This window comes from Loxodonta africana, chromosome 3, assembly GCF_030014295.1.
Source record: "Loxodonta africana isolate mLoxAfr1 chromosome 3, mLoxAfr1.hap2, whole genome shotgun sequence".
In the NCBI taxonomy this organism is placed as follows: domain Eukaryota; kingdom Metazoa; phylum Chordata; class Mammalia; order Proboscidea; family Elephantidae; genus Loxodonta; species Loxodonta africana.
Genome location: NC_087344.1, coordinates 91,636,656 through 91,651,882, shown reverse-complemented (window position 1 = coordinate 91,651,882; position 15,227 = coordinate 91,636,656). Strand labels below are relative to the sequence as shown.

At 54.8% G+C, this 15,227-nt stretch overlaps 1 protein-coding gene across 1 annotated transcript in view; it reads left to right on the top strand.

The window, feature by feature from the left end:
* The window catches only part of GLIS1 (GLIS family zinc finger 1), a 133,316-nt gene extending 122,835 nt beyond the window's left edge, over positions 1 to 10,481 (top strand). Inside the window, exons 7-10 of the mRNA XM_064279951.1 lie at positions 963 to 1,116; positions 6,430 to 6,608; positions 7,175 to 7,342; positions 9,898 to 10,481. Coding sequence (XP_064136021.1) covers positions 963 to 1,116; positions 6,430 to 6,608; positions 7,175 to 7,342; positions 9,898 to 10,043 — 647 coding nt within the window. The 3' untranslated portion in view covers positions 10,044 to 10,481. The remainder of the gene's footprint in view (positions 1 to 962; positions 1,117 to 6,429; positions 6,609 to 7,174; positions 7,343 to 9,897) is intronic.
* Positions 10,482 to 15,227: the final 4,746 nt, after the last annotated feature.

Below are 15,227 nucleotides of genomic sequence, written 5' to 3'. Positions count from 1 at the left end.
TCTTTCAACCCTTGCTCTGTCCCTCTTATACAGCAGTCCCAGGGTGGGGGTTCATTCTCCACTCTGATCGGGATTCCCTGTAAAGATAGTTGGGGAGCACTGGCTTCAGTAACTCTTAGACCCTCAGTTGATCCCCTGGAGCAATATCTGACCCTGACCTCTTGTCTCCCACTGATCCGCTAGACCCCCTGCTCCCCCGCCCCCCGCCCCCCAGCCATCTTATCAACAAGGGTCAGGCCCTTGGGGGTTTTCTGACAAAAGGTGGTTTCGCCTTGCAGGTGTCTTCTGTAGATTTAGAATTTGAGACTAGAACACAGCCGATTCTTTTTCTCAACTGGGACTCTTGTGCAGTATACAGCCCGTGCAACCATACGTGGCAGCCCTTCTCAGAGGTCCCCCAGCCAGCTGGTCACCCAGCTAGCACAGGCATCCTCCCCTTAGGAGTCCCTCATAGTAGATACCCAGCCTCGGCTCACACACTTCTGGGGGTGGGTAGTTCATTCTCTGCAAATACAGCTCATTACCCTGCAGGAGCCCTGCCCGTTAGAAGGTGCCTCCAAGCTCTGAACTGGGATCTGCTTCTCTGAAGCCTCTCTGTGCTCTTGGGTCCCTGTCTGCCTCTGGAACCACACAGAACAGTCCCACAGAGGTTTGAAGCAGCCTGTTCCAGATAAACCACCAGCCCCCTCCCTCAGGGCCAGCCTACCGTGGCTCTGATGGTGCCTTCTCAGTCCAACTTTCCTGCAGGAGGGCCAGCCCTGGACACAGCCCTGCAGCCAGGGCCTGAACAAAGCAGACTGTGACCGTGGTCTCCCTTGTTTGGGCCTGTAAATTTCTATTAATCTAACCTTGCTCATTTTTCCTCTTGTCTTTCTGTGACCAGGCAAACATGGTTCCTGGGCTGTCACAGCCACCTCTAGGGATTGGTCAGAGCCCAGTGGCATTTGTTTGCTTCTCTGCAGGTATGTATCCTGGCTCCCTCACCCCCCATAACGGGCTGGCATCGGGGATCCTGCCCCCCACGCACGATGTCCCTTCCAGGCACCACCCCCTGGACGCCACCGCCGGTTCCCACCATCTGTCTCCTCTGCCCACAGCTGAGAGCGCCAGGGACGGGTATGTACACCAAGCCAGTCCTCCTCCAGGACAGCAAGTGGGCACTGGTGTGGGAGACAGGCAAGGACAGGTGTCTCCCACTCCGTCTGGTTGTTACTGATCATGAGAATGTCCACCATTTGTGGGGCACTTACTGTGTGCTAGACACCATGGTAAATACTTTGCCTGCACAAGTTCACGTGCACCTCACAACAGCTCTATGAGGTAGATGGTATTGGCACTTAGGCTTCTTCACGCCTCACCTCATGCACCCTATCTCCCCACTGGAGGAGGCCCTCAGAAGATGCTGTCCCCGCCAACCCCATGCCCTGGATCCTGAGCTGCCACACCCAGGCTTCTCCCTGGCTCGTGCCATCCATTTGGTGGACAGACTGCCTACTGCCCACTCCAGAGATGCCAGCCTGAGCCTTGCCCCCATTTCTGGCCACTGCAGCTGTAACCCTTGCCTGGCCTGCTGGGGCTGCCCAAAGAGGGTCACCGTGGGGAGGGGTGGCCTTTTCCTCCATTCAACATCATTCTGATTGTGGCCACTTAATTGGCTGGAAATAGTGACTGTGTTAATTGCTGGCTTCCAAGGCTGCTGAAATCTGTTTTCCTTGCAAATGGGCAGAGGGAGACCTCGAAGCCCCACCTGCCGCCCTCTCTGCCCTCCCAGCCACTCTTGCTTATCACCAGCAGGGACTTGATCAAACTTGTTCCCCAGACCTGGCCCCAGTGCCTTCCTCCCTCCCCTCACCTTCCCCGCCAAGGCTGCAGCCTTGGCCTTAGCCTGCCCGTGTCTGGGACTGGGCCAGCCTCATCACCAGATTCAGGCTCCAGTGTTCCTAACTGGGCTCCTCCTGCCATTCATTTATTTTCATTCATTCAGTGTGCAGGGACTGGGTAGGCCCTAAGCTGGTGCTGATTTCAGCCCTGGAGAAGCTCACTTTGAGGAGAAGCTGGACAGACCTGCAGAGATCGTCCACACAGGGGGCAAGTGCCATGATGGAAGGGAGCAGAAGGGGCGGATGTCGGGGAGGGCCTCCTGGAGGAGGTAATGCCAGGACCATCTCCAAAGTTAAACAAGAGCTGGCCAGGTAGAGAGGTTGGGAGGGAGGAGCAGGGAGGGTGAAGGCAGGCGTGGTGAGAGCACAGTGCAGCTGGGGAGACATAGGTCATCATGTAGGTGACAGGCTGGGGAGAGCCAGCTGAGGCAGATCACAAGGGCTGTGACGGGAACCCTGTCCTGAAAGGCGTTGAGCAGAGATGTGAGCAGGCCTGGGGATAAGGACTGGATTGCTGGGACACAAGATGGAATGTGGGGTGCAGGACAGCAGCCTGAGCCAGGCTAGGTGGGTGGGGAGGAGGAAACACTCAGAAGACATCAGTGAAGTAGAAGAGGCAGGGCCTAGGAGTCTGTGGATGCCACGCACAGTTAAGGCTCAGCTACTAGCCCAAAGATTGGCAGTTTGGACCCACCCAGAAGTGCCTTGGAAGACAGGCCTGGTGATCTGCTTCTGAAAGGTCACAGCCTTGAAAACTATATGGAGCACTTTCATCTGCCCACATGAGGTTGCCATGAGTTGGAATCCACTCGATGGCAACTGACAACGACAACAGCGAAACCCTGGCTGTGCAGGGAGAGAAGGGGGCATCAGGGACGAGCTGCTGTGTGGGCAGAGGCACCGTTGACAGAGCAGGGGAAGACTGACTGCAAGTGTGGGTGGAGAGCCCCGATGAGGCAGCCTGATGGGCTGAAAAGAGGGAGCCAAGAAAACTGGACCCTCCCCAAGCCTCAGTTTCCTCCTCTATAAAATGGGTATTAAAATACTCTCCTGTAGGGAGATGATGAGGATCAGCTACACGTGCTCGACATTGTGTGTGTCACCCAGTGCAGCCTCCCTCGCCCCCCCAACAAGCCGTCTCAGGCCGCCTGCTCACCCACCAGCCAATCCGAAAACATCTTCCAACTGAAGAAAGATAAACCACACGGGTCTTTCCCCGCTCGGGCCTGTGCACTCTATTCACCTCATTCATCACCTGCCTGCTGCCTGCGTAAGTGCCCGTCAGGATTCCTGCAGCGAGAGGCAGAGTGATGACAAGACAGGGGACCCTGGCCTGTCCGCCGCCCCTGCCCACCGGAGCAGGAGCACACGTCATCCCACCCTGCCAGGCACCCGGGTCCTCCAGGTTGCAGGAGAGAAAGCCCTCACACCTGACAGCAGCCCCAGGCCAGCTGAAATGGGTTTCTTTTTTCGTCCCCTGAGAACAGGGGCGTGGGGGGGTACCTTCAGCTTTTCCCTTCCAGCCAAAGTCAACAGGGAACAGCCCCTCGTGGCCCCCAATGGTTTGCTGAGTTGTTTAAACAGTTTGACAGAATTATCTCAGTCACTCAAAAATATGCTAAGAGGGCCTGACTTCATGACCAAATTTATTTACCCTGGCTCGGAGAAGACACCGAGTAGCGTGGTTTTTCCCCCAGCCCAGTGCGAAGTATGAAGCCCTCTGTCTGCCAGGCCTGTGAGGTTTATATTAATTTTTCTAGGTCCCAACTGAAGCAAAAAATCTTTGATTTAGGAATCATTTGCATGACTCAGAAGTGGGGCCCCAGATGATTTTTTCCTCTTCTTTTTTCATTTTACAGAGTTCAGGTAGAGCAGCCTCCCTTCAGCTTTAGTGTCTGCCGCAAATAGAGCCGTGTTCTGTTTAATTTCACTGGCTGTGAAGGTGGCAAAGGGGAGTTTCTGGCAGGTTTGAGACAGGAAAAACAAGCTGAAAATGCATGTTTTTTCCCCTTTAGCTCTGGTCCTCCTTAATTCTGTGATGCTGTTAATCTCTGGGTTTTATAGTTGAGTGATTCAGAAACCCACTTGTTAGTGTTTTTCAGCTGTTCGCTATGTGCCAGGCACCGTGTGAACAAGAGGGCAAAACCTGCCCTCCCTCAGGTGCTCCCAGGTGCGGGGGGTCCGGCAGGAAAGCTGGCCAGGGACGGTGGGGCTGTGAGTGCTGGGCTGGGGCAGGGAAGAGGCAGGCACCACGCAGTCAGCCCAGGCGAAGGAGAATCTGCTCTCCTGCCCACGCCTCAGCCCAGCCTCAGCCAGAACTGGCTACGAGGATGATGACTTGTGCACAGCCCTCCGCAGTTCACAGAGCACTGTCATACAGCCTGTCCCACTCAACAGCCTTGTGAGAAAGGCCAAAAAATATTAATCATGATGATAATGATAATCAACTCAAGACCCGATGACTTCATTAGCATAAAGAACCTGACATGTGCCTATACGTGTCCGTTGCTGGCCTTAGGGGCCAGGGCCCCAGCATGGAGGCCACCCATTTCCCTGCCCTCTTCTAGCTCACAGTGGCTGCGGGGATCACAGACACACAGATGATGGCAGTGCAGTGGGGGGTGGGGAGAGCAGGTGCCCAGGCTGGAGGGAGCAGAGGGGGACTTGGGAGCGCTGCAGACGTGGAGCCCACCAACATCTCCCCAAATCTCCTTTTTCCTGGTCGAGACAGCCCTGCTCCCCTCAGCAAGAGGCACTGACCTGTCTGGTTAACACCTCGTGTCTCAGAGGGTGGGCGATGGTAACACGCCTAACTTGGCAAGGCGAGCTGGAGCCATGACATTGAATCTGTGATATTGATTGGAAGGTTCAACAAATCCACACAAGAAAATAGATTCGGCATGCGAACTCTCTCTGTCTTTCTCTCTCACTCCTCAATGCATCTAATTGCTTTATGGGCTATGAGCCTTCAGCCTGACCCCAAGAGCCTTCAAGCCCAGCTGACCTCAGGATCATTTTGGTCTGTAAACAGGACCCTAGAGACTTAGGAAGGCAGAATGAGGAGGGAAAATAGCCAGCTTGCAGACTTGACCTACAGTCCATTTAGCCCATGTGGGCTTGGCCAGGCCAAAGGTGACCACACAGCTCTTGTTTCAGAGCATGAGCTTCCTTCCGGAGAGCCCAAGATTAGTCCTGCATCACTTCAAGCTCTGTATGAACGGAGGTGGTGAGCTTCCCATCACCAGAGGTATGCAAATGGAGGAGAGATGGCCAGGGATGGAGACCAGAGAAGGTTCCTAAAAGTACACCATGCAGGGGAAAGAAGTCTAACTTGGACATCTGACTGGCCTGCCGGTTTTTCTTCCTCTCATCTTAATGATAATGATGATGGTTCATGGATTGGCTAAGAATGTATCAGACGTCATGCTGTGAGCTTTGTCTACTTTATTTAATTTTGCCTGATTAATTTACCTGCACAATAACTCATTAGATTGGTGCTGTGTGGCCAAGGGTAACTGGGTCAAAAGCTCTGAGCCTTGGTTTTCTGATCTATTAGGACACAAGAACCCTTGTCTCAGGAGCCTGGGGTGAGGCAGGGGCTCTGCGAATGGGGACTGTTGGTGCAGCGAGGTGTGCTCCTGATAAGGAACCGCCCAGTGCGGGGAGGGGGGACTGGTATTTAGCCCCTCTAGTGATTTTTTAGTGATGGTTTGGAGCCCTGGTGGCGCAATGTTTAAGAGGTCAGCTGCTAACCAAGAGGTTGGCAGTTCGAATCCACCAGCCACTTCTTGAAAACCCTACAGGACAGTTCCACTCTGTCCTATAGGGTCACTATGAGTCAGAATCAACGATGACAACAGGTCTGGGTTTTTTAGTGGTGGTTGAGTGGTAGAATTCTCACCTTCCTTTCAGGAGTCCCAGGTTTGAGCCCCCGCCAGTGCACCTCATGTGCAGCCACCACTTGTCTGTTAGTGGAGGCCTGCATGTTGCCGTGATGTGGAACAGGTTTCAGCAGAGCTTCCAGACTAAGATGGGCTAGGAAGAAAGGCCTGGTCACCTACTTCCAAAAAATGTGCCAGTGAAAGCCCTATGGATCGCAGTGGTCCGATCTGCAGGACAGGGCAGCATTGCCTTCTGTTGCACATGGGGTGGTCATGAGTTGGGGCAACTCGAGGGCAGCTGACAACAGTGAAAACTGCAGGGTGCCAGGTGGTAACCACAGCAACCCTGTGTGGAAACAAAGGTAACATTAAACAATTTGCCCAAAACCACGTGGCCAGTGGAGCAGATGGGGATTTGAACACATCCCAAATACCAGATCGGTTTTTCTTCCTTTGGCTTCCAAAATTTAGAGAATTAAAAAATTTAATTCCAGTCTGAGCATATCAGCCATCAACATTTTCTCTCCTAAAAGCACTGTCAAAGTTAGAACAAGTGGGCTGGTGTGGTCTGAGCTCCCTGTCGCTGGAGGGGAACAAGCAGGAGAGCCATGCCTCTGGCCCGCAGATCTCCCAGCACCCTTCCTGCTGACGCCATCTCTCCTCTCCAGGTTGGGGCCTGGCCTCCTCTCGCCCCTGGTCAGCTCACTGAAGGGGCTCAGGCCACCGCCGCTGCCACCGTCCTCCCAGAGCCACTCTCCGGGGGGGCAGCCCTTCTCCACACTTCCCAGCAAGCCGCCCTACCCGCCTTTCCAGAGCCCCCCACCTGCACCTCTGCCCAGCCCACAAGGTAAGCTCTGGCCAGTGGCCCTCTCCGTAAACACTCCCACTCGGGCACCAGGGAGGAACGAGACACCCACCTGGGGCAGGCAGGTCAGCACTCAGAGAATGCCAGTGCCGGGCAGCAAGGGCCACGACTGGAGACCCAGCACAGCCTGGGCCGGGGTGCATCCTGAGGGAGGTTAGTTCTGAAGGATGAGGAAGTTTGTTCCATCGATAAGTCATCAAAGGGCTAGAAGGGACAGCACCAATAATGGCTGGGGGTAGGAAAGACTGCTGCTTGGGGAGACACTGAGTGATTGGTACGGAAGAGGGTGGTAAGTCAGGTGCACCCCCGTGAGACCACCTCACCTGACCCTTCTGCTGGGCAAGCAGGGAGACCAAGGGATGCAGGGCAGAGCTGAGAATAGGTCCCCCACTCGTAGCACCCTCCTGTCCCTGGGGCTCCTCCTCTTTCATCCACACCCATGATGCTGGGCAGGACACTCGGGGGGACTGAGCAGAGCCTCGGGGACAGACCCCTCCCTGCCCTGGGTGTTCCCCTTAGTTAATGCAGCCCCCCTGCCCCCTCTACAGGGTACCAGGGCAGTTTCCACTCTATCCAGAGTTGCTTCTCCTATGGTGACTGTTACCGGACGACTGAGCCAGCAGCCAGTGGGGATGGACTGGCTGGGGAGGCCCACGGTTTCAACCCCCTGCGGCCCAATGGCTACCATAGCCTCACTGCACCTTTACCTGCCACAGGTAAGCTCCCTGCCTGCCTCCGTTCCCCAAGCACCTACCAAGGCCCAGCCCAGTGCTGGGTGCTTTACGTAATTGTCCTGAGTCCTTGTGACAACCCCGGGAGGAAGGGTCATCCGTACTTTACACACAGGAAAAAATAGATGTTCAGAGAGGCCCCTGGATCCCACAAAACTGGGATTTGTACCCTACCTGACTCTTTGGAAACCCTGGTGGCATAGTGGTTAAGAGCTACGGCTGCTAACCAAAACGTCAGCAGTTTGAATCCACCAGGCGCTCCTTGGAAACCATATGGGGCAGTTCTACTCTGTCTTATAGGGTCGCTGTGAGTCGGAATTAACTCGATGGCAACGGGTTTGGTTTTTTGGTTTTGACTCTAAAGCCAATGTCTCTCTATGACCTTACATGACTTAACTGTGTCTGAACTCGGGTTCCTGAATACACATAGAGGAATCAGACCAGGAACTCATAGTCTAGTTGAGTCTTCACTTTAAATGTTTATTGAGCACCTACTGTGTACCAGTTGCAGTTTAGACTTTAGGGTACATCAGGGAATAAGACAAATACTAGGCTCCATTTAACAGGTGAGAACACTGAGGCCTAGAGAGGCCACACTGCTAGGAAGGGACAGAGGCTGGAAACTATGCCTGTTCCTTATACCACATCTGTGCTCCACGATTCCTGCAGGGCCCTGGGCCCTTACCCAAGTAGTGCCCCTGGCTGGGGCAGAGCAGCTCAGTAAGAGGGGAGTGCTACTCACGGCCCAAAGTGGAATCAGGGCCAGGCCAGCAGGGGCGAGCCGCACCCCACATCAGCCTCAGGGCCAGGGCCAACTGAAGGCCTCAGGCCTGGGCTGGATGGGGGCTCCCAGACAAAGGAGCGCCTGAGGCCCTGCCCCAGAGACCCCCTTGGACAGCGGAGTGTGTGCAGCTGGGGGTGCAGCACCGAGGCCCCAGGCGAGCACATACGCACCTGTGGGCACACCTGTGTGAGGTGCACATGTGGGGACGTGTTCATGTTGACACACATGCTCCCCGTCTATGTGAGAGGTGTTTGTGGGGTGCGTCTGTGTGCGTGTGTGGCCAGCATGGATGGGCCCTGGGCAGTGCGAGCCCACACGCGTGTGTGCCTGCACACAAGACTCCCATCATGCCGCATGGCTTCCATGCACACCCCATCTGCGTGCATGTTTGTGTCCCACCCATCCTGACTTGTGGCTGTGCCCACAGGTGTGTGTGAGCACACCTGGGCTGTTTGCAGTGAGCATGCCTGTGTGTCCATATGCAGGTGCACACATGTCAGTGGGTGGACATGTGCCACATACATGCAAACTAGGACTGATCACAGTATGCCCATGTGCCACCTGCATGGCCCTGTGGCCCCCATAGGGGTGAGTGTGTTCCATGCTGGTGCACATGAGGACCAGGGCAAGATTGAACCTCAGCCGCATTCCCCAGGAATGCTGGCTGTTACCACCCGCACCCCCATCCAGCCCAAGCCAGACTTCTCAGTCTAGCAGGAAGCCCTGAAATAATAGCCCTGTGGGGGGGGGCCAAGCAGCAGTGTCCACACGGTACCCCCAGGCATCCTTTTGGCCTCCCTTCTACCCTGCTGTCCAGGTGGCAGCCCAACATCCAGCCACCCGGATAGTAGGCTTAGCTGCCACGCCACCAGCTGCCCACATCTTCTCTGCCAAGCCAGAATAGTCACAGGATTTAACCCGGACCAGCAAGGTGGGGCCGTGGGCCTCAGGAACAGTTGAACCTGATCCCGTTGTACAGATGGGGAGACTGAGGCTCATCTGTCTTAGGCCTCACAAGTTTGTGACAACAAACTGGGAACAGGGGGTGGACAAGATGACCTTTCTAAGCCCTCCCAGATCTAGTGCCTCTGAGCAGTGACCCTGCCCCAGAGACAGCATATCCAGTGGAAGAACCAAGTATCTCCAGAGCTAGGTGGATGTGGGTTCAAGTCCTTGCTCCCCCCGTTACTAGGAGCATGACCTTAGGCAAATGTCTTATTCTCTCTGAGCCCATCTTCTCATCTATAAAATGGGACAATGAATCTTTCTTCACGGGACTGTTGTGAGACCTCAATGAAATCACAGCTTAAATGAACATTTATTACGCTCAGTAAATGTGAATTTTCTTCTCTGGGCTTCTTGCGTCTGGAGGGAGGAGGAACCTGAAAGTGTGGGGCGGTCCCAGGAGGAGACCAGCCCTTGAGGGCAAGAGCTGTGATACCCCACTTCCACTCTTCCCTTGGTTCCCCACATTCTGCCCTCATAGTTCAGCCCTGGGTAAAGGCCCCCCCAAGCCAGCACATGCCTATCTCCCCAGCTTCCTTGGATCACCCCAAAAGTTCTAGGCCTAGGGCTTCTACTTTCCAAGCCCCCTCCCATCTCCACCTACCAGCTCCCCTGTCTGTACAAACCGAGGGCGGACCAGGCCCACTGAGGGCTCTGTGAGGAGGCAGCTGGGGTCTGGAGATGGGAGAAGATTCCAGGCAGGCATAGCCGTACTGCCTTCCAACCCCAACCCTCTCCCGCCCACCCACAGGCTACGAGGCCCCATGCCCCACAGCATTGCCACCGCAGCCACCTGAAGACATGGTATCCAGCGGCCCTGAGGACTGCAGCTTCTTCCCCAATGGGGCCTTTGACCACTGCCTGAGTCACATCCCCTCCATCTACACGGACACCTGAAGGAAGGCTCCACCCTCACCTGCCCACCCTCCATCGCAGACACTGCTCCGCCCACCTGCCAGCTGTCCCCACTCTTGTGCGCTGCCCTAGCAGCCAGGTCGAAGCTCTCCAGAGCGCTGCAAGGCCCACCCAGCTCTGCCCTGGGCCGAGGGCTTTCCTGGGCCGAGGGCCTTCCCGGGCCGGGCACTCAGAGATTGCCGTCAGGATCCGTGACACTTTTGACATTTCCTAGTTTGTGCCTTAGGTTTCTTCCCCTTCTGGTTTTGAAATCACAGACCTCGTGTATATAAAGTGTACAGAACTTGTTTCCCACCCTGCCAGTTTTATATTTTTGGTTACAAGAAAAACATTAAAAACTGGAAACAAGACGAGGAACTGGTTCTGCTGTTTGGTTCAGCCTGGACGCCACGACCAGGAGAACCGCATCTGAGCCGGGTGTGTGCGGGGGCTTGGGAGGTCCCGGGCCACATGGAAACCAGCTGGGGTCCTGGGTTTGGACAGTGGGTGTGGGAAGTGGCATCCCATGGCCCTCACGACATGCTATGGGCCTTACAGACACCAGTGGCGATCCTTAGGACAATGCAGCAAGGGAGGTTTATCCCCATGGACAGATGAGCAGAGGCTGGGAGGGGTGGAGTGACTTGCTCCAGTCCCCACCAAAACCTAAACCCAAAAATCAAAGTTCTGCACTCTGCCCTGACTTTGCGGGTGATGAAAACAAGCTACCAGCCTTACCGAAGCTGGGGCCTGAGCTCTGGGTAAGTAGGAAACGTGATGGGAGGGCAGGGCAGGCCTTCTGACTCATGGTGATGCCACGTGTTACAGAGTAGAACTGTGCTGCATAGAGTTTTCAAGGCTGTGACCTTTCAGAAGTAGATTGCCAGGCCTTTCTTTCCAGACACCTCTAGGTGGGTTCAAACTGCCAACCTTTTGATCAAGCACCACCCAAGGACTCAGTCCAGGCCCCACAGTCTAACTGAAATGGAACCCAGGTCCATCTGCCCCAGACCTCTACTCGCTGCACTAGCTTCACAGGTGGTGAAAAGCTACAAGCCTGACCGCGGCTCGGTCTGGGCTTTGGGTGAACAGGAAAGATGGTGGAGGGTGAGGCAGGCCTTCCAGGGCTGTGGCCTGAGTAACCTGAAGATGAGGTCCCCTGCAGATTGGCTGGGGTGTGGGGTGGCACCCGTGGTCCCAAGAGCTCCACCCTCCATAGGTGGCTGGGGACTAGGAGAGGAGGTCAGTTCGCAGGGCACCAAGGCTTGCACAGGTCTGCCTCACTATCCTGCCGGTTCCTCTCTCCTGCAACCAGCACTGACAACAGACCCACCAGCCAAACCAGTGTCCTGCGTCTTCCCGTGTCCTCTGAAGGCAGCCTAGTAAAAAGGTCCCCTGGGAAAATTCTTGCCCTGTCACTGCTGAAGGGAAACAAAGTGAGGGATATCATGTTTACTGTGCACCTACTGTGTGCCAGGCCCTCCACCATGATCCTGCCTTGCCTGCTGCAAACAATCCCAGGGAGAGGCCTTGCCATCCCCCTTACTGTGAGGAGAGCTGCCAGGATTCAAACCCAGGCCAAAGGGATGCCTCTGTACTACATGCTGCATTAGGTAGACATAGTGAGCCAGTGACAGTGATGGAAAGATCTGGTCAACCCCCTGCCCTATAGAGAGGGAGGTTGAGGCTCAGAGAGGCCACCCAGCCAAGCAATTAAAGAACAAGGGATTGAACCCATGATACTTACTGTACCCATGTCCTCTGTTGCCCCTCCAGGTCCACACTTACCCGCCTCTGTGCCCTGGGGACAACCTGTGTGGACCACATCGAGGCTCCCTTCCCTTGGGCTTATGACTGGCTCCAGCCTATGAGGTGGAGGTCGGTCCTCATGTGCGGGCCACATCCCTCCACTGAAGGCCTCATCTCCAGTCAAGTTGCCTGCTCCACCCAGTCCACTCTCCAGGTTCCTGTAGCAGCTCCCTCCTCTCTCTCCCTCCTTTAGGAATGGGGGTAGGGTCTGGGGGAGCTGCTCCCAATGTCACTGAAATCAGGGTGTTTGCCTTACACCCTGCGCACACTTTTGTAAGTAGTTCCTTCGTTAAAACCAGTTGCTCTCAAGTTGATTCCAACTCATGGCCACCCCATGTGTGTCAGAATAGAACTTCACTCCATAGGGTTTTCAATGGCTGGTTTTTTGAAAGTAGATTGCCAGGCCTTTCTTCTGAGGCACCTCTGGATGAACTCAAAACTTCCAACCTTTCTGTTGGCACCCAAGCATGTTACCTGATTGCACCATCCAGGGACTCCCAATTCCTGCATTAAACCCTCCTCAGTTGCCCCAGTTTGAGAGGACCACCTGTTTTCTGCCAGACCTTGACTGATAGAATCACTACTCCCATTGGAGATACAGAAACTGAGGGACAGATGAAGTCACTTGTCCAGGTGACACAACTAGTGAGTGTAGAGCTGGGGTTCAAACCTGGGCTCCTGGCTCCTGACCCCATGCTCTCACCCACTGCACTTTCCTACCCCCTGCCATCTCAGGGGCCACCTGCCTGACTCCCACCTCCTGTCCCAGCCCTGGCCTCCCAGAGCTGGCCCAGTCCAAGCCCAGAGTGACAAGTAGCTGACACAAGGTCACACAGCACATCAAACTCTGGGATGAGGACCCGGGGCTTCTGACTCCCACCCACGGCCCCTCAGTCCCCTCTCCCACTCCCCATTGATTTTATGGAAATAATTAGTTTGCGGTGAAATTCTTTTAAAAGGATCGCTCGAGAATCAATACTGCATGTCATTGTAAGCTCTTAATCCATTCCAGATAAGCAGAATTAAGCTGTACAATGAGGACATATTTCTATTAATAATGAAAAGGGCTGGGGCCGTGGACATGGGAACACACAGGGAGCTGGCAGTTGGAGCCCATTTAATTTCAGAGAGACAGAGAGAGGGAGAAAAAGAGACAAAGGGAAAGAGAAACAAAGAAAGAGACAGCAAAAGAGCAAAGGCAGACAGGCACATGAGGTGGAGATGAAGGCAGATGTGGGCAGACACCGAGCCTGGCACACAGTAAAAAAACAAAAACAGGGCTCGGTAAATCACAGCTTTCATCTTGACGCTTGAGTCCCTCCTCTGCTGGGGGACTCTGACAAATTGTGGCCCCCTCTGACCCCCATTCCTCATCTTGGCAAGCTCAAGGGACCCTCCCACCTTGACACCTATAGCGTCTCTTAGTCTCAGCAACAAGAGACTGGGCATAAGCCCCTTCCCCAGCCAGTGCCTTTTTCACCCCTTATTTAGAAAACAAGAACTGTGTCCCCACTGCTGAGCTCTGACCATGTGCCAGGGACTTTGCAGCCAGGAGTGCACAGGCACCCCAACACCGTCATTATAGGGGGTGTTGTGACCACTCCCCCTAATTGTCACACAGGGAGGACTAGAGGGTTAGGGTGAGGCTTAGGGCCTGGAGAGCCCCTGGGGACAGGGCCACAGGTAGGCTGGGGACCATGCAGGGTCTGTAGGGCAAGTGAAGCTGAGTTACCCCCAGGGACCCGTGAGGGCGGCCCAGGCTGCAGGGGCAGTGTCCAGGCCTACCAGGTGACCATATCACCCTTCCAGCCCAAATAGCCAGATCGCCCACGGCTTGGCCTCTGTCTGGTCCGGGCTGGGATCCACCCTGCTGCATTGTCTCTCTGTCTCCATTAAGGTGCCCTGTGTCTTCTGCATCCCTCTGCCCCCTCTCCATGTGTCCCTCACTGCCTTCCTCACTGCCCCCCGCTTTCCCTCCTGCAGTTCTCTTGCTGCCCAACTCGTCTCTTCCCTCTCCCTCTCTCACCCCATCTCTCTGCTTGACCCTTTTGTCCTTCCTTTCTCCCTTTCTCTGCCCCTCCCAGTTTTTTGCCTTTGTCTTTCTCTCTACCACCATTTTTCTCTCTTGCTCCAACAATGTAGGTGAAAATCTTCTTTAAGCTGCAAGGTGCCATCGAATGTAAGGATGTCTTTCTCCCATCTCCCCTTGCTCTCCTCCTTTCTTTGCTCCCACTTGCTCACTCTGTGGCCCAGAGAAGGACAGTGACTGCCAAGGTGATATAGAGCTTTGGGAGGGGGGAGGGCTGAAAGGGGACAAACCCAGAGGAGTCCTGGTGGGCGAGGCCTTTGGGGCAGGGCCCATTCTCACTCCATCCACTCCTCAACCACTGGCCAGGGTCTCTGGCATAAATGTCAGCCTTTAGGGCTTCCCCTTCTGCTCCTGGTGCTGGACACAGGGATTCCTTGGGCCTGGACCTACCCTCCAGAGACGACTCCTACCTCTTCATTTTGTACTCCCATTGGCCCTTAGGGGCCCCCATGAGTTATCACAGAATCCAGACCATTAGGGCTGAGAGGGCCCACTGAGGCCATCAGCCCTACCCTTCATTCACAGACAAGGAAACCCAGGTCCACAGAGGTTCTGTTTCTGAGACCCCTCCCAACCTCTACCCACACGCCTCCACCCAGCCTAAGAGGAGAGTAGGGAGCTGTGCAAGGGGGCAGTCAGGAGTGACACACCAGGCTTATGCCTCAGGACATCGCCTGGCCCCAAGCTGCTCTGTAGGGAAGAAATCGTCAAGGTCAGGGACCTTATCTGTCCTGCTCATTGCTGACCACCCAGCTCCTAGAACAGCTTCTGGCATACAGTAGGTGCTCAATAACTGTTCATTCACTAGATAAATGGAACAGGAAAAACTGGAGCAAGGAATCAAGGACCTACATCCACAGAACTTCATTCAATAAATATTTGTGAGCTCACTCCTTCTGCCCACCCCTTCGTTTTCCAGGTGAGGAAACGGGCCCGAGAGAGGTCGGGACTTGTCCTAAGTGGCAGAGCAGGTCAGTTACAGGAGGGTGGAAAACCGAGACCTCCTGGCCCCAACCCATGCTCTGTCCTCTTCATCCTTTCTGTCTGCTCAAAAACCTCATAAAGCTCATAGGAGATCCTGAATAATGTTTGTAACACTGTTACAACATTCTGCAAATAAGTGTTATTACCCCCATTTACAGAGGGAAGAACTGAGGCTCAAAGAGGCAAAATGACTTCCAAAGGCCACCCAGAGAGTCAGGGTCGGGCTGGAATTCAAGCACAGGTCTCCAGCATCAGCGTCCAACACCCTGCACTGGATCCACAGTTCACAACCAAGTTGGGTCCTG